Raw genomic sequence first — 22537 nt, forward strand, 5'->3', positions numbered from 1 at the left:
CACGGTGCAATGGTTAGTACACAGGGCTCGAATGTGGCCTTCATCCAGCGTTGCATTCGATCATAGCTGATAATATTGATAAACATGTATCAACAGTGGTGTGTCTTTAAATTGATCAACACTGGGGTGTGTGTCTGTACTGCTGTCATATGCACATGCATCTTGTAGTTGTTGTTCTACAATGTATATGTACGGTATCATTGTGTTGCTCACGCGAAAGAAGCCCTGAAACACTGCTGCCCTAGAAGAAATGGGACGAATGAGAAAGTACGACACCGATCAAGAGAACAATTAACCTTCATCAAAATGCGTTAATACTTCTAAATGTTTAAACTTTTGTACATAATTCATCATATATAATTAGGAACAATACTTGTTCCCGCCAAAAAGTACTAAATAAATATATTTAAAAAAATATTTTAAACACGCTTTTATAAAATGTACGAAAAAGTTACAAATAAATATTTTCTATTCAAGTACTTTGCATTATATGTTTCATACTTTTGTTGTAACTGACTAAATAAAAGCGTGGGGCGCTCATATTAACACCTTTAAAACTTTCGGTAACAATTATACGGCAGTTTCTTCCCATTGTTAATCCACGCATATTTACTAATCAAACCGCATTAAAAACTTAACCTTGTAATTAAAACATATTAACAACATGGACAGTTACTTTGCATTGCCAATGCAGACATATTAACACAAATAAACGGCATAAATACTTAACGTTTACATTTGAACATATTACCAAAATATGAGCGGTTACTTTCCATTTGCAATGCAGACATTCACTAAAATAAACGGCTGAAATACTAAACTTTCAAATGATAACACATTAACATATGACAGTTACTTTCCAATGCCAATGTATTCACATAAATCAACGCTATACAAATTTGACGTTTAAATTAAAACATATAACCAACATGAGCAGTAACTTTCTATTGAAAATAGATATATGCACTAAAATAAAGGGCTTCAAAACGTTACCTTTACATTAGAACATACACAAACAACATATGACTAGTTACTTTCCATTGTCAATGCACACATTTTACACAAATAAACGGCATCAAAACTTTACGTTTCAATGACAACATATTAAGAACATATGAGCAGTTACTTTTCCATTGTCAATGCAGACATATTCACAAACATAAACGGCTTAAAAACTTACACGTTTACATTACAACATATGACCAACATATCACCAGTTACTTGCGATTGTCAATCGAGACATATTCAATCAACACGTGAAAAGCTGTACGTTACAATAATAAGATATTCACTACATATCAACAGTTACTTTACATTCTCAATGCAGACATTCCCAAAAATAAACGGCTTAAAACCTTTACGTTCAAATTACAACACATTAACAAGATATGAGCACTTACTTCCCATTGTGAATAGACACATTTGCTCAAAAATAGTACGCGTGCCCCACGATTTTATTTAGTCAGTTACAACAAGAGTATATGAAACATATATAATGCAAAGTACTTGAACAGAAAATATAAACATTTTACTTTTTAGTATATTTCATAAAAGCGTGTTTAAAAAAAAGTTGTATCTGTTTTTTATCCACCATTTTTCTTTCGTTTTCAATTAAACGCATCGGAGTTTTGACGTTTATCTTTGCTCTGTGTGTTATTAGACGAAGTGGTGCAAAGAAATGCACAGCGAGGCCGAGTCAGGTCCCATTAGGTTCCTTATTTTAAAGATAACTACGAATTGTTCTCGAGAGGAAGATGGTACCTACACTTCTAAGCTGACAGTTCGTGTCGCACAAACATCTGCAGTCACATGAATACAAGGGCATTGCTCATATTCATACCACACAATCGATCTGTTCAGACATCCCATATTCTATACGTGACCCCGATACACGCAACTTGTTACATCGAGACTCACAATCGGTTGATGCGTAATCATTCGTTCATAATGCTAAAGAATGTTTTCAATGCCATCAGATTTACAGAATCCGAAGAACCAGAAGTATATTTTCCGAGCAAACCCCATTGAGCAGAGATCTGTTTTAAGGCCAGTAAGTAACATCAAAGCATTCCACCCAATTACAGATAAAACAAAGAAATGTAATAATAGTAATTATGATGTAAAATAGCATTCACACCTAAACGTTGGTGATTTTAATAAGAGTCAGTTTGAATGAGGACAGAAGATGGCCGGATGGAGATTCCAAGAGACGCAACTTCTTAGGTGGTTCCCAAGGCTTTGGGGTAGCTACGTTAAATGTGTAGTGCTGAACTTGACACGACAGCTTCTTGCTTTTCTCTCTCACTTTATTTCGCTAATACCGATCAACATTCCTTCAGCTAACACCAATCAACATTCCTCCAGCGCGCTCTCCGCTCGCTCGCCGCGTTCCCCCGGCCTCGATCTCTCCTCGTCACAGTTCAGCCGCTCTTTATCGGCTTCTCCGTCACACTCCAGCCGCTTTCTGCTGGCTTCGCCACCACACCCCAGCCGCTTCTGCTGGCTTCTCCACTGCTGCCTTATACTTCCCCGCTCCTACCTTATACTTCGCTGCTACCTTATACTTCTCCGCTGCTACCCTATACTTCTCCAATGCTTCTGGCTCCGCTGCTTCAGCTCCAACATTCTTCTCCTCCTCCCAGGCGCGAACTCCCGTCTGCTTCAAAACCCCCTCTCTTTATCCCCAAGCCAATTAAAATCGAATTAATCAGGTGGCATCCCCCGCGACGCCCCTCGCCCCCAGTCCCCGCTGGCACCTGCAACGTGTTCCAGACAACAAGGCGCCACTTGGCGACAATAACCTCCCGGCCAATCAACGCCCTGTATCCTTAATCGCCCCCTACCACCTGTTACCTTCTCCAGACAGTGTGGTACCCCGTTTGACAATAACAACCTCTCAGCCAATCAGCGCCCTGTGTCCTACCCGTCTCTGGCCTCCTCCTCACGCCTAAAGACAATAACAACCTCGACCTAGTTTTTTCCCACTGTACTCTGTGCACACGTACACCCACTCCTGCGTGTGGCGCGTATTTCAGGCACTACAAATGAAAGGTAATCTCTGAGTGGATGACGCCGAGAGCTGCACGTATTGTTGTAATGAGAGATGCCTGTAAATAAGGTGACCTCATTGGGAATTCTTTCAGATCTTTCCAGACCCCACTTCAAACGTGCTGGGCCCTCTTACTCTGCTTTGTCCAAAAACTTCTAAGCTAAATTTGCCCCTTGAGAGCCTGAACAGACTTTTAAGACAAGTGTGGCAGCGAGCACCGATGAAGGCCGGCACGGTACACGAGGGGGTGGGTGGACAGGACCATGCCCGTCCGCCTTTGTCTTCCCAGTGGTGTTTAGGTACACCAGGTACTCAATTGAGGCTGAGCTGACCTAGGGGAGGCCCAGGACCAATTCAGATAATTGTCACCGATGTCGACCGTGAACGGGAATCAAACTCGGCTTCCCGCGCTCGTAAGACAGCACACTAACCACTGCACGATCCCTCCGCCAAAAACTCCACCCACACCTCAACATCCACAACCTTCTGGGGGTCACCTCGCCCTCCCTCAGAGTCCGAATGCTCCTCCTGCTTGACGCTGCCTCCATTCACCTGGAGGTCGGGGCCTGGAGTTGAGTCTTCATCTTCACATTCTACCTTCACTTCTTCACATTCCATCTTCACCTTGTCACATTCCACCTTCACCTCTTCACATTCCATCTTCACCTTTTCACATTCCCCCTTCACTTCTTCCTGTTCAACCTTCACTGTTGGCCACGTTGCTAAACTCGGGTTGTCTTTTGGGTCTTGTTGCATGCGAGATGGGCTCAATTCCACCTCCTCCTCCACATGGATCTTCTCATGCCTATTTCGGTCATCTAACCGTGTGAATAACTTCCCACACACAGTGCACTTGAAGGGCTTCTTGCCTGTGTGTTTTCTCTGGTGATGATTCTTAAGATATCTTGACTTAGTAAATGCTTTACCACATACAGTGCACTTGAAAGGCTTCTCGCCTGTGTGTGTTCTCTGGTGAATGTTAAGATATCCTGACCGTGTAAACGCTTTACCACAAACAATGCACTTGAAGGGCTTCTCACCTGTGTGTGTTCTCTGGTGAATGTTAAGAGATCCTGACCGTGTAAACGATTTACCACAAACAGTGCACTTGAAGGGTTTGGTACCAGTGTGTGTTATCTGGTGAATTTGGAGATGGGATGACTGTCTAAATGTCTTCTCACACAAAGTGCACTTGAAGGGCTTATCGCTTGTGTGTGTTCTCTGATGTTGCAAAAAATTTCCTGAACCTGCAAATGCCTTTCCACACACAGTGCATTTGAAAGGTTTTTCGCCCGTGTGTGTTTTCTGGTGAGCGTTAAGAGATGATGAACGTGTATACGCTTTACCACAGAGAGTGCACTGAAAGGGCTTCTCTCCTGTGTGTTGTCTCTGGTGAGTTCTAAGTTGTGATGAACGTCGAAATACCTTATCGCATATAGTACACTTGAAGGCCTTCTTGGCCATGTGTAATTTGTGGTTGAAATGAATGTGTCCAGTGTGGCTCATGCCGTATGGACACTGCTCACATTGATTCCTTCTACCACTGGGCTGTCTTGAGTCTCTGCTTCATGTCATTCAACCTACACATTACACACAAAATATATACACACACAATTACACACAATATACACAATACATACACATTATACAACACCTCCACATTTTACACATCTACACCTTACACAATATACAAACGCGTTACAAACTGACACACAGTACCCAGGGGACATGAGATGCACACATTACACACAATATACACAAGATTATACACGCACACTTAGTATTATTCACGATGTACTTACAAAAAAATCAGCAGACTACCTGCTGGATCTCCTCTGTTTCGAAGAACAAATGTGACCTAAGGTCTTTGCTCATTTACCAGCTTCACATTCCTTATTGCCGTACAAATACTGAAGGAAGGACCTTCGCTATGCGGTGGCTGGGAATGCGGGCGACATAACCCAGCCAATGCAGACTCACTTGCCAGGAGAGCTCACAGATTTTTTTTTTAAACGATTAAATATTTTTATCACACCAGGTAAAGTGCACTGAGCAATATATCTCTTTTGCAGAAATGACCTGGCCACAAATGATAGCTCAACGAAGTGGCTTATCATCACGTGGACATTTTTAGCAGCCAAATATTCTAAAAGTATGTTTCTAAATGTCAGGGTCCGGATTGAACCTATGACCTCCTGTATACCAGGCGATGTAGTTAACATCTCACCATTGTGGCACCACTGATGGGACTTTGTCCAGATCTTGCAATGATCCCTGAACAACTTACACAAACCAGTATGGTTAAACCCAGGATGGATCGTAGACAGGCTAGCCTGAATATCACAAGCTGGTGCAGATGTTCAGTTAGAGGGGGCTCCACATTTTGCAAGGGAAGGCATTACTGTATCCGAGAAGACCTGAAGCTTCGTGTGGAGCGACAGGCGAGGTAGCTGCCACGCAGAATTATGCAGTCGCTTAAATGAAAATGCTGTCCGACTGATTCAGAGTGAGACCTCTGTCGTCAAACCGGTGCTGGACATAAGCACACTGCCCAGGTATGGGAAACTCTCCAACCTCTCATCAACTGCTACACCACCAATGGGGAGCTGAGGGGGTGGAGTCTTTGATGACACAAAATACCCAGGCAGGTGCTTAGTTTTGGTAGGGCTGATGGTAAGACCCCACCTCTTTGTGACACACTCCAGGATCAGCAGCAGCACCTCCAACTCCTCCTCTGAGTGAGCAGCAATCACCAGATCATCAGCAAACATAAGGGGCCGTCCATAAATGACGTCACACACCTAGGGGGGGAGGGGGGTCAGACATTTGTGACAATGTGTGACGAGAGGGGGAGGGGGGGGTTGAGAAATGTGACGTCACATCAAAATGCACAACTTTAAATAAATATAAACATAAGAATTGTTATAACAGTAATTTTGAAAAAATTTCATTAATTATTTGATTTAAATTTACTAAGGTCACCTTTTATTTATTCCATGAAGGAGCATTTTGCTTCTTCATGGTAGAATGGAAAAGCATACATTTTGTAAAATTTTTGAATGATTGTTATTAAAAAAAAAATTTGTAATGATTCTACCAGGGCTTTTCATTCTGTGGAATGAATATGTGATTGTTATAATTGTACTCTTCATTTTGCTTCGTTCTACTACAAAGTTTCAAGTATTTTTTTATACTTATAATTATTTTTAATATTTTAAATAATAATAGAATTTCAATATAATATTCTGAACATTTGCAGTTTTAGTTAAGCGTTGAATATTTTCAAGTGAATTTATGCTAAATATCAGCTTTCCAACAGCTCCAATTTAATACGTGTTTTCTCCTACAACATCAGAGTGCAGCGCCACATTAAATACGCACTACAGTGACAATAGTTTAAAGTGATTTTAAGCATGTTTTATTTTCCAAAAGGAAATATAGTTTTGGGGGGGGGGGGCAGAGCTTTGTGACGTCATATTTGAGGGGGGTCTGACTTTTCGTGATGTCACACATCGTCCTGTATCACATCACTCACACATCGTCCTGTATCATATCACTCATCTCATCTTTAGCCCATGACACACCCGTTTAGGCTCCTGTATATAACTTAACAAAAGCTGCTTGGGCATGCAGTGGCTGGGCATACGGGGCACATGACCCAGCCGACGCAGCCTCGCCTGTTGGAGGAGTTCACCGATAGGACTGTCCAGATATTTCAAGGACTTGCGAGCTCCTCACATAAAGCAGCCTGCTTCAATCTCGGCCAGATCGAAGGCATCGGCGGTATCAACGTGGGCAGCAGTAGCAGCTGTTGAAAGTGATCACTTAGGGCCTACAAGAACCTTGATCCGTCCCTGCAGCAACCACAACTACAAGCACTAAAACCACAACCAAAACAACAACTACGACCACCACAACGACGACCACAACAACTACGACCACAACTACAACCACCACAACACAACGACCACGACAACCACGACCACCGCAACTACGACCACCACAACAACTACGACCACCACAACCACCACGACCACCACAACCACCGCAACTACGGCCACCACAACAACTACGACCACAACACAATCACCACAACTACGACCACCACGACAACCACGACCACCACAACCACGACCACCACAACAACGACCACCACCACGACCACCACCACAACTACGACCACAACAACTACGACCACAACTACGACCACCACAACTACGACCACCTCAACCACTACCACCACAACTACGACCACCACGACCACCACCACAACCACCACGACGACAACCACCACAACCACAACTACGACCACCACAACCACAACACCACCACAACACAACCACCACTTCCACAACACAACCACCACAACACAACCACCACAACAACTACGATGTCAACACCGCACCTCTGCTCAGAGACCCACGAAGTCGACTCCCCGACGTCACTTCCTGGTTCAGGGGTCATCTCGTGACGTGATCGAGCGCGAGACGGGCTCAGAGTGAGGGGAGGGGGATGGGGGGAGAGTGGTGGGGGGGGGGGAAGAGGGGTGGGGGGAGAGAGGTGGGGGGGAAGACGGGTGAGGGGAGAGAGGTGGGGGGGAGAGGGGTGGGGGGAGAAAGGTGGGGGGGGGGAGAGAGGTGGGGGAAGAGAGGTGGGGGGAGAGAGGTGGGGGGGAAGAGGGGTGGGGGGGAAGAGGGGTGGGGGAAGAGAGGTGGGGGGGGAAGAGAGGTGGGGGGGAAGAGAGGTGGGGGGGAAGAGAGGTGGGGGGGAAGAGAGGTGGGGGGGGAAGAGAGGTGGGGGGGAAGAGAGGTGGGGGGGGAGAGAGGTGGGGGGGAAGAGAGGTGGGGGGGAAGAGAGGTGGGGGGGGAAGAGAGGTGGGGGAGAAGAGAGGTGGGGGGGAAGAGAGGTGGGGGGGAAGAGAGGTGGGGGGGAAGAGAGGTGGGGGGGGAAGAGAGGTGGGGGGGGGAAGAGAGGTGGGGGGGAAGAGAGGTGGGGGGGAAGAGAGGTGGGGGGGGAAGAGAGGTGGGGGGGAAGAGAGGTGGGGGGGAAGAGAGGTGGGGGGGGAAGAGAGGTGGGGGGGGAAGAGAGGTGGGGGGGGAAGAGAGGTGGGGGGGAAGAGGGGCGGGGGGGAGAGTCTGAGCCATGATCTGCTTCCTAAAAACTGAATCTGGTGATCTTCTTGGTTCTTTCGGTAAAGTCACGTAGAAGGGAAGTAATAAAATAATAAAAATAAAACATAATAAAATCAAATAATTCTCACGACGTTTCGGCTACAACGCAAGAACCAAGAAGATGAATCCCTGCAGTCACGAAAGCTTTAAATCGAAATTGAATCTGGTGATATTGTGTATTTGACCTTTCCATGTGTAATGTAGTAACTCCACGGGAGACGACTTCACGGGTAACACACTCTTTATTTTATCAAACTTGGTTACAGGTGACTAACACCTACTTTGTATCTCGGGTGACAAACACCCACTTCGCTACTTGGCGACTAACGCCCACTGAGTTACTCGGATGACCAACATCCACTTAGTACTCGGGTGACAAACACCCACTTAGCTACTTGGCGACTAACGCCCACTGAGTTACTCGGATGACCAACATCCACTTAGTACTCGGGTGACAAACACCCACTTAGCTACTTGGCGACTAACGCCCACTGAGCTACTCGGATGGCCAACATCCTCTTAGCTACTTGGCGACTAACGCCACTGAGCTACTCGGATGACCAACATCCACTTAGTACTCGGGTGACAAACACCCACTTAGCTACTTGGCGACTAACGCCCACTGAGCTACTCGGATGACCAACATCCACTTAGCTACTCGGCGACTAACGCCACTGAGCTACTCGGATGACCAACATCCACTTAGCTACTCGGCGACTAACGCCACTGAGCTACTCGGCTTCACTAGGTCTTCAGCTCCGTCTTCGGGTCTTCAACTGGGTAACTCTTCTCGAGTGCTCTCGCGCGTCCCCCTTTATACCCCACCTGCGGACGTCGCTGCGAGCACCCACTCATTCGACCAATCGCCGGGCGCTGGCTACGATCCTCTTTTCCCACATCTCATCGTGCCTCACCACTCACTCCGCGCCGCCTCGTCATCTGTCACTCCCGGCGCGCGCGTCCACACCACGCCCACAACGCGTGCCCAACCCCGCACCCCGCGCCGCCCCGTGATCCATCACTGTCACAGTCGGCGCACGTCAATACCACCACTACATCACCCCCTACCACATAGCTCGCAGCCGCCCCGGCTGCTACAAAAATATACAAACCCTCCCTGTGTGCCCCGTAACACAACACAACAACAAGAACAACAACTAAGCTAACAACACAACACGACGCGAACACCACCATCCGCACCCCTCAACCAATGCCACCGCGACAATAGAACAATATATACAAACCGGCGAGTGACAATAGCAATGTGTATACAAAAAAAATAAATGGAAAAAAAAAAAAATTTTCTTTCGACTCGTGCAGTGTCCCCTTTTCTTCCGAGCGTCCCTACAACGGGACATTACCCCGGCAGAGGGGAACACCGGGCGAGCTCGGTGTAGAGCACAAAAAAACCGTCCTCATGAAAATTGTTGAGACCTAGCCCGAGTCCGCCTTGCCGGTCCGTCGTACGGCACCAGACGCGGTTGAACGTCCGGCGGTGCCGGCGGTTCAGGAAGACATCGGCCAGGCATCGAGGACTCGTGCGTGCCCCGGGGTTCAGGCTCTCGACGGTCAGCAGCCGTCAAGCCCGAGGCACCTGGGGGTGGGTCAGGTGGAGACACGTGAGGAGCAGCCTGCGACACCTCCCTCCCCGAGTCGACGGTCACATCACACGCCCGGTCGTCACGGCACAGAACGGGGTCACACGGTGCCGCATAGGGCTTCAGTCGGGAGGGGTGCACATACCAACGGCGTTTCCCCCATTTAATCTGTATACTCTGGGGTCGTGCAACCCGCACAATTTCCACCGGTCCTCTCCAAGGTCTCAACAACTTGGGGGACGTAGCCAACGGTGCATGTGGACAATGCAGCCAGGCCTTATCGCCTGGTTTCCAATCATGCGTATGCACCCTCCGCTCATGCAATTTCTCGTTTGCAATTTGCCGCGACCGCGAATTCAACCTTGCCGCCTCCCGCGCTTCAGTCAATTTGGCGATATTAAATTTGATGTGGTCTGCCAATTTAGATTTTGCACGTGGCTGGGAAATCCCCAGTTGGACGTCCATGGCCGGATCGGCCTCCCGCCCATACATAAGAAAAAATGGGGAAAACCCCGTCGCCGCATGAGGGGCCATTCGATAGGCCGCGAGTACCCCCGGCACCTGTAAGTCCCAATCAACCTGATCGTCGCAGACCTGTTGGCACAACATAGACGTAATCGTCCTGTTCAGACGCTCAACCATCCCGTCAGTCTGCGGGTGGTAGGGGGAAGTACGCACTTTCTTTGTACCCAACAGGTCGCACACCTCGCGCAACAAAACGCTCGAAAAATTCTTCCCTTGATCCGTCAGCAAGCGTTCGGGGGCGCCCTTGTCCAACACATAACCCTGGACAAAGGCGTCCGCCACCGCCGCAGCCGACTGGTTGGCGAGCGGCCATGCCATAGGCCATCGGGTGAAGTATTCCACGCCAACCAGCAGGAACCTATTTCCCCTTGGTGTAACCGGAAAGGGCCCCAAGATGTCCAACGCTACCAATTCGTTTATACGCGAAACCTGAATGGATTGCAGCGGTGGATTAGCTGCCAATGGTGGCGGTTTCCTTTTTGCGCACCCTACGCATCCCTTAAGAATATTCGCCACGTCGTTACCCCAGCCACCTTCCGCCGATCGTAGAACTGGTGGCGGCACGTGGAGGGCGGCCCGAACACCTTCGCCATCAGGTGTAGTGCGGCCTGGAGCGTAGAGCGGGACGACCTTGCAGCAGATGTGAAGGCTGCAAGCGCGTCGTCGTCAAGCATCGCTGGCAACGCACGCAGGGCAGTGGTGTCGGACCACCCCGACATCTCCTGATGAGCGAGGAACCTTCATTGGAAGGCTCCCCAGTCGCCCCCATCCGCCTTGAACGCCGACAGCGCGGGCAATCTTTGCTGGAGGACCCGATCGTCGTCGACGTCGGAGAGATTTTCCCGCGCTCCGCTGGAGTTGTGTAAAATGTCGGCTCGGTTGTCAGGCGCAAAATGGAGGGCTCCGGCGCGCGCTGATGACGTGGGCTGCGCTGCGCGGAGGTGTCCGGCCACGTGGCGTCCGTCTTTCCCGCCAATCAATGGCGGCCCCTCAAAAACGGCGGGAACTTCCAGGCTTTCGGCGCGAAGCGCCGTTTGGCGGGATCCCGCCAGCCTCGCTCCTTCCTCCACCCCCGCAGCCGTTTTCCCGCCCGCTGGAACGGAGATCTCGGCCAAGATTGCAGCGGCGGCGAGCAGCAACTCCGCCAACCGGGAGTGTGCGTCTTGGAGGCTGGTGTCGGAGGCAAGCAGAGCGTCGGCCATCACCGCGAGGTGCTGCATCGGCGGCCACTCCTCGTCCTCTCCTCCCGAGGTTGGTGTCCCCGGTACGCCGTCGTCATCCCGACCTCGCTCGTGGGTACGGGTAGTCTTCCTTGTGTCCATACTTCTTGAAGACAGGTTTACTTCTGACGCCAGTTGTAATGTAGTAACTCCACGGGAGACGACTTCACGGGTAACACACTCTTTATTTTATCAAACTTGGTTACAGGTGACTAACACCTACTTTGTATCTCGGGTGACAAACACCCACTTCGCTACTTGGCGACTAACGCCCACTGAGTTACTCGGATGACCAACATCCACTTAGTACTCGGGTGACAAACACCCACTTAGCTACTTGGCGACTAACGCCCACTGAGTTACTCGGATGACCAACATCCACTTAGTACTCGGGTGACAAACACCCACTTAGCTACTTGGCGACTAACGCCCACTGAGCTACTCGGATGACCAACATCCTCTTAGCTACTTGGCGACTAACGCCACTGAGCTACTCGGATGACCAACATCCACTTAGTACTCGGGTGACAAACACCCACTTAGCTACTTGGCGACTAACGCCCACTGAGCTACTCGGATGACCAACATCCACTTAGCTACTCGGCGACTAACGCCACTGAGCTACTCGGATGACCAACATCCACTTAGCTACTCGGCGACTAACGCCACTGAGCTACTCGGCTTCACTAGGTCTTCAGCTCCGTCTTCGGGTCTTCAACTGGGTAACTCTTCTCGAGTGCTCTCGCGCGTCCCCCTTTATACCCCACCTGCGGACGTCGCTGCGAGCACCCACTCATTCGACCAATCGCCGGGCGCTGGCTACGATCCTCTTTTTCCACATCTCATCGTGCCTCACCACTCACTCCGCGCCGCCTCGTCATCTGTCACTCCCGGCGCGCGCGTCCACACCACGCCCACAACGCGTGCCCAACCCCGCACCCCGCGCCGCCCCGTGATCCATCACTGTCACAGTCGGCGCACGTCAATACCACCACTACACATGCATAAGGTATCCATGTCTTTACAATGGAACTTGGCCTCATACTCTAGTTACAGGTGATTAAATTAATTACTGCTCCAAATCAATCATCTCATTAAGATATATGAACAGACTTGACATTTCATTGATTGATTCATAAAAGGAAGCTCGGACTGGGGAGATACTGTCTGGTGCCAATCAGGATGGCTTCAGATCTGGAAGCATTGATTGAAGGATTGTGGACCCAGCATCACTTCTGCAAGTCAGCGGTGCACTCTGGCTAATTAGAATATTGCAACTGATTGGCCGACACCAGAGACAGCAGCTTATTTATGGCCTAGTCTCACTAACAGTTTCAGACCAGAGAACGCCAAAAGGCGAACAGTACAAAGACAATGCCACTATCAGAACATATATAGTTCGTTGTGTGGGAAGCTATTTCATGGGATACCTTTTGTCAGTATCAAAGTGCGATACTGGCAGAAAAGGTACCATGATATGTCGATGTGTCGTTAACAATTCTGGCAAAAAAAAACGCCCAATGATGCCTGATATAATTACCAGCGAAACGTCACGGGTTACTCAAATTGTAAATGTTGCAGTATTGGGTTTAGCGCTCCAACACACTGGTGGTACTGCGGTTAGTAACGAATTGTACACGTTTTGTTTACGAGACCTCCTGCATACGAGGCGAGGTAGTTAACATATCATAGCCACCGTGGCGTCAGGGTCGGGATCAAACCCACGAACTCCTGCACACCAGGCGAGCTAGATCGCCGCGGCGCCCAGGAACGCAGCAGCAACATCAGCACCACGCCGGTTTCATTATTGCGGATTCTTACAGTCACTCTGTTAAACATCACAATCAGAATCTTTATTTATACTACACTAGCTACGGAGTTATATTTGTAGCAAATATCCAGTAAGGGGCACGGGGGCTAAGACAAGTTAGAACGACAAACGATACATAAACACTCACACGCGCGACAGGAGTGAAACGTATACCAAATACAACAAATCACCAGAAACGTACCTACAGTGAGGGAAAAAAGTATTTGATTCCCTGCTGATTTTGTACGTTTGCCCACTGACAAAGAAATGATCAGTCTATAATTTTAATGGTAGGTTAATTTGAACAGTGAGAGACAGAGTAACAACAAAACAATCCAGAAAAAAACGCATGTTAAAAATTTTATAAATTTATTTGCATTTTAATGAGGGAAATAAGTAGTTGACCCCTCTGCAAAACATGACTTAGTACTTGGTGGCAAAACCCTTGTTGGCAATCACAGAGTTCAGACGTTTCTTGTAGTTGGCCACCAGGTTTGCACACATTTCAGGAGGGATTTTGTCCCACTCCTTTTTGCAGATCTTCTCCAAGTCATTAAGGTTTCGAGGCTGACGTTTGGCAACTCGAACCTTCAGCTCCCTCCACAGATTTTCTATGGGATTAAGGTCTGGAGACTGGCTAGGCCACTCCATGACCTTAATGTGCTTCTTCTTGAGCCACTCCTTTGTTGCCTTGGCCATGTGTTTTGGGTCATTGTCATGCTGGAATACCCATCCACGACCTATTTTCAATGCCCTGGCTGAGGGAAGGAGGTTCTCACCCAAGATTTGACAGTACATGGCCCCGTCCATCGTCCCTTTGATGCGGTGAAGTTGTCCTGTCCCTTTAGCAGAAAAACACCCCCAAAGCATAATGTTTCCATCTCCATGTTTGACGGTGGTGATGGTGTTCTTGGGGTGATAGGCAGCATTCCTCTTCCAAACGCGGCGAGTTGAGTTGATGCCAAAGAGCTCCATTTTGGTCTCATCTGACCACAACACTTTCACCCAGTTGTCCTCTGAATCATTCAGATGTTCATTAGCAAACTTCAGATGGGCATGTAAATGTGCTTTCTTGAGCAGGGGGACCTTGCGGGCGCTGCAGGATTTCAGTCCTTCACGGCGTAGTGTGTTACCAACTGTTTTCTTGGTGACTATAGTCTCAGCTGCCTTGAGATCATTGACAAGATCCTCCCGTGTAGTTCTTGGCTGATTCCTCACCGTTCTCATGATCATTGCAACTCCACGAGGTGAGATCTTGCATGGAGCCCCAGGCCGAGTGAGATTGACAGTTCTTTTGTGTTTCTTCCATTTGCGAATAATCGCACCAACTGTTGTCACCTTATCGCCAAGCTGCATGGCGATGGTCTTGTAGCCCATTCCAGCCTTGTGTAGGTCTACAATCTTGTCCCTGACATCCTTGGATAGCTCTTTGGTCTTGGCCATGGTGGAGAGTTTGGAATCTGATTGATTAATTGCTTCTGTGAACAGGTGTGCCGTTGTGATGTCTGTCTGCTTGTATGTCTGTCTATAGTTTTCTAGTTAGATTTTTGTTGCTATTTCTTTTATACCTGATGATGATTGCTTGTGTTGCAATCGAAACGTCGTAATATGTTATTTTAATTTATTATTTTATTTTTAGACGTGACTTAACCGAAAAAAACCAAAGAATAATTCCTGCAGTCACGAAAGCTCCTAAATTAAGAGGTAACAAGCTGATATTAGGAGCACTCCCTTTAAGAGTGTGCTCCTAATCTCAGCTCGTTACCTGTATACAAAACACCTGGGAGCCAGAAATCATTCTGATTGAGAGGGGGTCAAATACTTATTTCCTTCAATAAAATGCAAATCAATTTATACCATTTTTGACATGCGTTTTTCTGGATTTTTTGTTGTTGTTATTCTGTCTCTCACTGTTCAAATAAACCTACCATTAAAATTATAGACTGATCATTTCTTTGTCAGTGGGCAAACGTACAAAATCAGCAGGGGATCAAATACTTTTTTCCCTCACTGTATGTGTGTGTCTCTCTCTGTGTGTCTCTGTGTCATCTCTCTCTGTGTGTCTATGTGTGTGTCTCTCTCTCTCTCTCTGTGTCTTTGTGTCATCTCTCTGTGCTTATGTGTCTGTCTATGTGTCTCCGTGTCTGTGTTTTGTCTCTCTCTCAAATTGAGCAATCTTTGGAAGAACGTTATCAACCAGGTGGGGTGTTGACTGTTATGTTAGCTGACTCTCTGTGTTGTATTGCATTACATTTCTAAGATTACTAGGTTTTTTTTCTCTTTCATTTGTACCTGATGATGATTGCTTGTGTTGCAATCGAAACGTCGTATGCTATTTGCACACAGCGTTGGTTTTAGGTGCTTTTTGTGGAATATTTTGCTGTTTTCCCCTGGATTTTCATGTTTGCACAGTCACATAGTCACTTTAAGATGTTTTCTCGTTCATGTTTTTGTTTTTTGCGGTTGCATCCGATTCAAGAGCCGAATGGCTCACGGGGCTATACCAAATAAATGAAACTGAAACTATTATGTAATTTATTTATTTATTCTACGTGACTTTACCGAAAGAACCAAAGAGTATCTTGCTTAAGTTTTCATTTCTCTTCACCTGGCTCGCTACTTTGTAACTTTGTTTTAGTTGAAATCAGAGGTGGGACAAAGTCATTGTTATGCAAGTCCAAGTCGAGTCGCAAGTCATCAAATTCATGACTCGAGTCTGACTCGAGTCCAAGTCACATGACTCGAGTCCACATCTCATAGGTGGGACAAAGTCATTGTTATGCAAGTCCAAGTCGAGTCGCAAGTCATCAAATTCATGACTCGAGTCTGACTCGAGTCCAAGTCACATGACTCGAGTCCACACCTCTGGTTGAAATATTCACACTTTTTTTTTCATTTTTTACCAGGCCACGCCCGCTTGAGCTGCTGTACCGCTCTTGTTTTCAGAAGCGACCTGCCCACAACAACAACAACAAGGTGGGGCTTGTCAACAGCGTGGCGGTGTTCACTCTGGACGCGTGGCGGTGTTCACTCTGGACGCGTGGCGGTGTTCACTCTGGACACGTGGCGTTGTTCACTCTCTGCATGTGGAGTGGGGACAACCGGGGGATCCGGAGGGAAATCCACGCGACCACGGGAAGAGAGAAAGACACACAAACTAAATATACAGCAGGCGTCATTTGTTGGGATGAATCCACGACTTCCTGTATGCCACGAGAGGTAGTTAACATCTCTCCACGGGGAGCAAGAGAGACACGCAGCCTCGGCGGTGTTGATTAATCCTCATTGAATTACTTTGTGGAGTCAGGAAGCATTAATAGTGAGTGGATGAAGGTGGCTAGGCATGGGTCTAGACATACCTCTTAACCATGCCAGTGTGTGACAGTGTAAAGTTTGTGTTTGCAGTTAAGTCTATTACCTCTATTGAACACCGAGGTTATGCTGTATCACAACAATAGTTTGTTTTTGTTTTCCTCTGGAACTTTATAAAAATGGAAACAGTCAAGAAGTTAACACAGCACACACATGCAGCTGAAGTCAGATCTGTTCATTCCAGCGTTCAAGGACATCGTGAGCCTGGCTGGCTTCACACCTCTAAGTTGCGATTGAACATTAATTTATGCATTTTTGCATAACACAAATAGTATTATTTTCAACACCTTTTGCTATGTCAGCTAAATTTAGCTTTCATAAATATTCCTTTTGTAGCTAGACAGCCAAAATTGTGTGCTCGGAGTTTTGGGTTAACATTCATTTTGAAGATACGAGGGCTTCCAGGCATGTTTATGACCATTCACCCTCTCATTGTGTGCAAGAACAGCCCCTGTGATGAATTTGGGAAACTTTTTCACTATATCATGAATATATGAATAAGTGTCGACTTATAAGTCATGTGTTACTGTGTAAATATGCATTCCTCTGTGCATCGATACTGACGTGGATATAACTTTTTTTCTGACTGCAGCTGTCGCTTCCTCTGCAGAATTGGTCTGATGGAGCAAAGGCACTCGGCGCGGCTCGGTGCAAAAAGGCAACAATGCGACCGGTGTGCATACAGCACGTATCATCCTGGACATTTGACAAGGCACCAGAAAACTCACACAGGAGAGAAACCCTTCAAGTGCAGTGTGTGTGGGAAGGCATTTGCACAGTCATCAAATCTTCAAAGACACCAGAGAACACACAAGCATCAGAAGATCCACAAGGAGTGGAGTCTGAAATCAGCTTGCGAAAGTCAAAGTGCCGCAATGAGCCCATCCCTCATCAAACAAGAATCGGAAGACAATTCCAGCTTGGACGCTTTTAAAGGTATCGAGGTGAAACGTGAAGAAGTGATGGTGAAGAGTGAAGAAGTGATGGTGAAATGCGAAGAAGTGAAGGTAAAATGTGAAGATGAATATTCAACTCCAAAATCGGACCTTCACATCGATGGAGGCAACGTGAAGCAGGAGGAGAATTCTGACAGTGAGGCAGAGCGAGGCAACTCCCAGCAGTTTGTGGAAGTGGAGGTGTGGGTGGACTTCCTCCGAGACAATACAAAGTCAAATGGAGACCCGGTAGATGTGTAAGCCAGTACCGATGTCGCTCCAATAGACGCACCTTTGTGACAGGCTTTTTACGACAAGAATGAAGTTGAACACTCAATTCCTAGGTTCAACCTGCAGAGTAAGAGCGGCCAGTCTGTGTGGACCTGTGTGTTGGGTAGATCTCTAACCAGGAGCGAGAGCCAATAAGCTCCCAAGCATTCGCTATGTTATCAATTGCATTTATATGGTGCTTGCTTAATCGCCTCGGCAACTCGGAGTTCTATACATATACAAACACAGACATAATTTAAACGGTGATGATGGGTACAAACTTAGTAATCATTGGAAAGATGTTATCAACCATGCAAAAAAGACTTAATTACATATTTTTGGACCATCTTATCTGACAGGCACTATTTTACTTTACTTTACCGAGTGTTAACATCCCCAGTGTTTAACAGTACTCTCTTCATTGTTCAGCCAGCACTGGTATAAACATGGGCATTTTCGTTCTTTTCTATCATGTGTATCAACAGGTGCTTGTACACACACATGTCCATGTACACTTGCACCCCACACTCTCTTTTGGCCTCCCCTCCCCCTCTCTGTCCAATGCGTTGGCGTGTGCAGCAGTAGTTGCTTGCGCACAACCACGTCCACGCTGCCGACTCTCGTGTACCACGTCGTACATTCTTTTGGCCTCGTCCCCCCTCCCCCTCCCGATGCGTTCTACGTGGCACGTCGTGCCGTCTTTCAGCCCCGCCCCCCTCCCTCCCGATACGTTCCATTCATTGGCTACCACATTCTGATGAGCTCCCCCCCCCCTCTCCTCCCACCTCAACTTGCTTTTAAGGGATTACATCTTGAATCATTGCCTCACTTGATGCAGCAAATCTGGCTGTGACGGTCCCACCTGATGACGGAGACTTGTGTTGCCTCCGAAACGTCGTGATTTTTATTTTATTTTACTTTCATTAATTTTAATGTTTTACCTACGTGACTTTACCGAAAAAACCTAAGAATATGAATCCTTGCAGTCAGAAAGCTTCAAATCTAGAATGAGTTCTAGATAGTTTCTCGTCTCAAACTCTCGAAGAGCATCCCCAGGTAGCAGCTGCCGCTATGTGTCACAAGGTGGTGGCCGTGCACCAGCCTGCATGTGGACAAGAGCCTGTCAGTAGGGGGCGATGGTTGATGTGGCATCTCAGTTGTGGAGTTTGTAGATAATGTTTTTAGAATTTGCTACATTTTGACCCAGATGCCAGCATGCAATGGCCGACTCGTTTTGAATGGTGCATTAGTATGTTGTACATATGTAGTGGTGGTATTGACGTGCGCCGACTGTGACAGTGATGGATCACGGGGCGGCGCGGGGTGCGGGGTTGGGCACGCGTTGTGGGCGTGGTGTGGACGCGCGCGCCGGGAGTGACAGATGACGAGGCGGCGCGGAGTGAGTGGTGAGGCACGATGAGATGTGGGAAAAGAGGATCGTAGCCAGCGCCCGGCGATTGGTCGAATAAGTGGGTGCTCGCAGCGACGTCCGCAGGTGGGGTATAAAGGGGGACGCGCGAGAGCACTCGGGGAGAGTTACCCAGTTGAAGACCCGAAGACGGAGCTGAAGACCTAGTGAAGCCGAGTAGCTCAGTGGCGTTAGTCGCCGAGTAGCTAAGTGGATGTTGGTCATCCGAGTAGCTCAGTGGCGTTAGTCGCCGAGTAGCTAAGTGGATGTTGGTCATCCGAGTAGCTCAGTGGGCGTTAGTCGCCAAGTAGCTAAGTGGGTGTTTGTCACCCGAGTACTCAGTGGATGTTGGTTATCCGAGTAGCTAAGTGGATGTTGGTCATCCGAGTAGCTCAGTGGCGTTAGTCGCCGAGTAGCTAAGTGGATGTTGGTCATCCGAGTAGCTCAGTGGGCGTTAGTCGCCAAGTAGCTAAGTGGGTGTTTGTCACCCGAGTACTCAGTGGATGTTGGTCATCCGAGTAGCTCAGTGGCGTTAGTCGCCAAGTAGCTAAGAGGATGTTGGTCATCCGAGTAGCTCAGTGGGCGTTAGTCGCCAAGTAGCTAAGTGGGTGTTTGTCACCCGAGTACTAAGTGGATGTTGGTCATCCGAGTAACTCAGTGGGCGTTAGTCGCCAAGTAGCTAAGTGGGTGTTTGTCACCCGAGTACTAAGTGGATGTTGGTCATCCGAGTAGCTCAGTGGGCGTTAGTCGCCAAGTAGCTAAGTGGGTGTTTGTCACCCGAGATACAAAGTAGGTGTTAGTCACCTGTAACCAAGTTTGATAAAATAAAGAGTGTGTTACCCGTGAAGTCGTCTCCCGTGGAGTTACTACATTACAACTGGCGTCAGAAGTAAACCTGTCTTCAAGAAGTATGGACACAAGGAAGACTACCCGTACCCACGAGCGAGGTCGGGATGACGACGGCGTACCGGGGACACCGACCTCGGGAGTAGAGGACGAGGAGTTGCCGCCGATGCAGCACTTCGCGGTGATGGCCAACGCTCCGCTTGCCTCCGACACCGGCCTCCAGGACGCGCACGCCCGCTTGGCGGAGTTGCTACTCGCCGCCGCCGCTGTCTTGGCCGACATCTCCGTTCCGGCGAGCGGAAAAACGGCTGCGGGGGTCGTGGAGGAAGCGACGGTGGAGGATTCCCGCCAAAGGGCGCTTCGCGCCAAAAGCCTGGAAGTTGCCGCCGTTTTTGGGGGGCCGCCACCGATTGGCGGGAAAGACGGACGCCACGTGGCCGGACACCTCCGCGCAGCGCAGCCCACGTCATCGGCGCGCGCCGGAGCCCTCCATTTTGCGCCTGACAACCGAGCCGACATTTTACACAACTCCAGCGGAGCGCGGGAAAATCTCTCCGACGTCGACGACGATCGGGTCCTCCAGCAAAGATTGCCCGCGCTGTCGGCGTTCAAGGCGGATGGGGGCGACTGGGGAGCCTTCCAACGAAGGTTCCTCGCTCATCAGGAGATGTCGGGGTGGTCCGACACCACTGCCCTGCGTGCGTTGCCAGCGATGCTTGACGACGACGCGCTTGCAGCCTTCACATCTGCCGCAAGGTCGTCCCGCTCTACGCTCCAGGCCGCACTACACCTGATGGCGAAGGTGTTCGGGCCGCCCTCCACGTGCCGCCACCAGTTCTACGATCGGCGGAAGGTGGCTGGGGAAACGACGCTAGCCTACCGCACGGCACTGCTCGCCTTGGCGGACGCGGCTTTTCCCCGCATGGATAAGGAGGGGAAGGACGCCATGGTGACGGAGCAGCTGCTGGTGTTGGCCCACGAGTTGGGGGTCCCCATCAACGTGGCAGACGAGATGGAGATCTGCTCCCTGGCAATCGCCACGAGCATTCACGCGTACGAGGTCCTCAAACGCAAGCCGGGGGTCGTCTGCAAATGGCCGGGGAATGCGGCACTGGCCGCCACGATCGCCGAACCTCAGCCAGCTGCGGTGCAGGAGCGGGGCTTCGCTGCATCGTGTCCGGGGGAGTGGAGAACGGGAGGTCGTTCGCCCACACGTTCGCCCCGCAAGCTGGAGCAACCGAAACCTACGACGTCCGTCGTCTGCTACAACTGCGGCCTTCGGGGTCACGTCGCAGCCGGGTGCCGGGCCCCACGTCCGCGCGCCGCAGGACCACGTCGGGACGACGACCAGGGCCACAAGTCATCCCAACAAAACCCGGCAAGTCGCGGCACCTCACACGTTCGGTCCACAAACACGGCACATTCGGGTCGCCGCTTCGCGGTGGGGGGTTCGCGGCTGGGTGCCGGGGGTTCAATTCGGCGAGGGGGGTCCGTACGCGGCCCGCAAGCAGTCGAGTGGTCCGAATTGGCCCACAGGATCGTGGCTGCGTCAGCCGGGTCGTCCGTGGTAACGGGGTTCATTGACGGGGTTGAGGTCCGGGTGCTTGTTGACACGGGTGCGTCGGCCACCATCATCTCGGACCTTATTTATAACATTCTTCCCGTCCAAAGTAGACCCCTTCTGCCGGTAGACGTGCCATTTTATGCGGCGAATGGGGGATCCCTGGGGATCATCGGCCAGATTCGGGCGACTATTTGCATTGGGGACATTAAATTAGCGGGCCCTATTTTTGTATCATCATCGCTGGCCGTTCCCTGTTTGCTAGGTACGGACTTTTTGTCAAAAATGCCCATCAAAATTCTTATTGATCAGGCCTGCATAGAGCTTCCGTCAGGTCGGCGGGTTGCCTTCTTGTCGAGCCCTATCAAAGTGCGCACGGTTTGTGCGACGGTGCAGGCGCTGGCGACTCACACTGTACGGGTACCCCCGGGATCGCAAATGTTAGTACCCCTTCGGTTCAGGAAGCCACTCGAGGTGGGTGCGGAGGCACAGGGGGTGCTGTTGGGGCCGTCAAACAGAGCCAGTAAGGGCCTCGACTTAGCGGTTGCTCAAACCGTGGTGAGAGGGGACAGTGAGCCGTTCGTAATGGTCCTGAATACGGGGTCGCGGCCGGCCGTAATTGCGCAGGGAACGGTGCTGGCTCACGCCGCGCCGCTGCCCGTTGAGGAACGGCTCGTGGCTCAAGCAGATTTTACTGTCGAGTCGCATCCTCAAAGTGATGAGGGGACTGAGTGGTTGGACTCGCTGTGTGCGGGTTCTGCTAACTTGTCCG

General features: G+C 49.3%; 1 protein-coding gene across 1 annotated transcript; it reads right to left on the reverse strand.

Moving 5' to 3' along the window:
• Nucleotides 1–542: 542 nt before the first annotated feature.
• On the reverse strand, nucleotides 543–7490 carry LOC144953737 (uncharacterized). The gene is made up of 3 exons (XM_078884326.1): nucleotides 7455–7490; nucleotides 5735–5850; nucleotides 543–4629 (listed from the first exon to the last, which is right to left on the reverse strand). The coding sequence occupies exon 3, from the start codon at nucleotides 4553–4555 to the stop codon at nucleotides 3476–3478; it is 1080 nt and encodes a 359-aa protein (XP_078740452.1). The 5' UTR covers nucleotides 4556–4629; nucleotides 5735–5850; nucleotides 7455–7490; the 3' UTR covers nucleotides 543–3475.
• Nucleotides 7491–22537: the final 15047 nt, after the last annotated feature.

The sequence above is a fragment of the Lampetra fluviatilis genome, chromosome 81, assembly GCF_964198595.1.
Source record: "Lampetra fluviatilis chromosome 81, kcLamFluv1.1, whole genome shotgun sequence".
Classification (NCBI taxonomy): Eukaryota; Metazoa; Chordata; class Hyperoartia; order Petromyzontiformes; family Petromyzontidae; genus Lampetra; species Lampetra fluviatilis.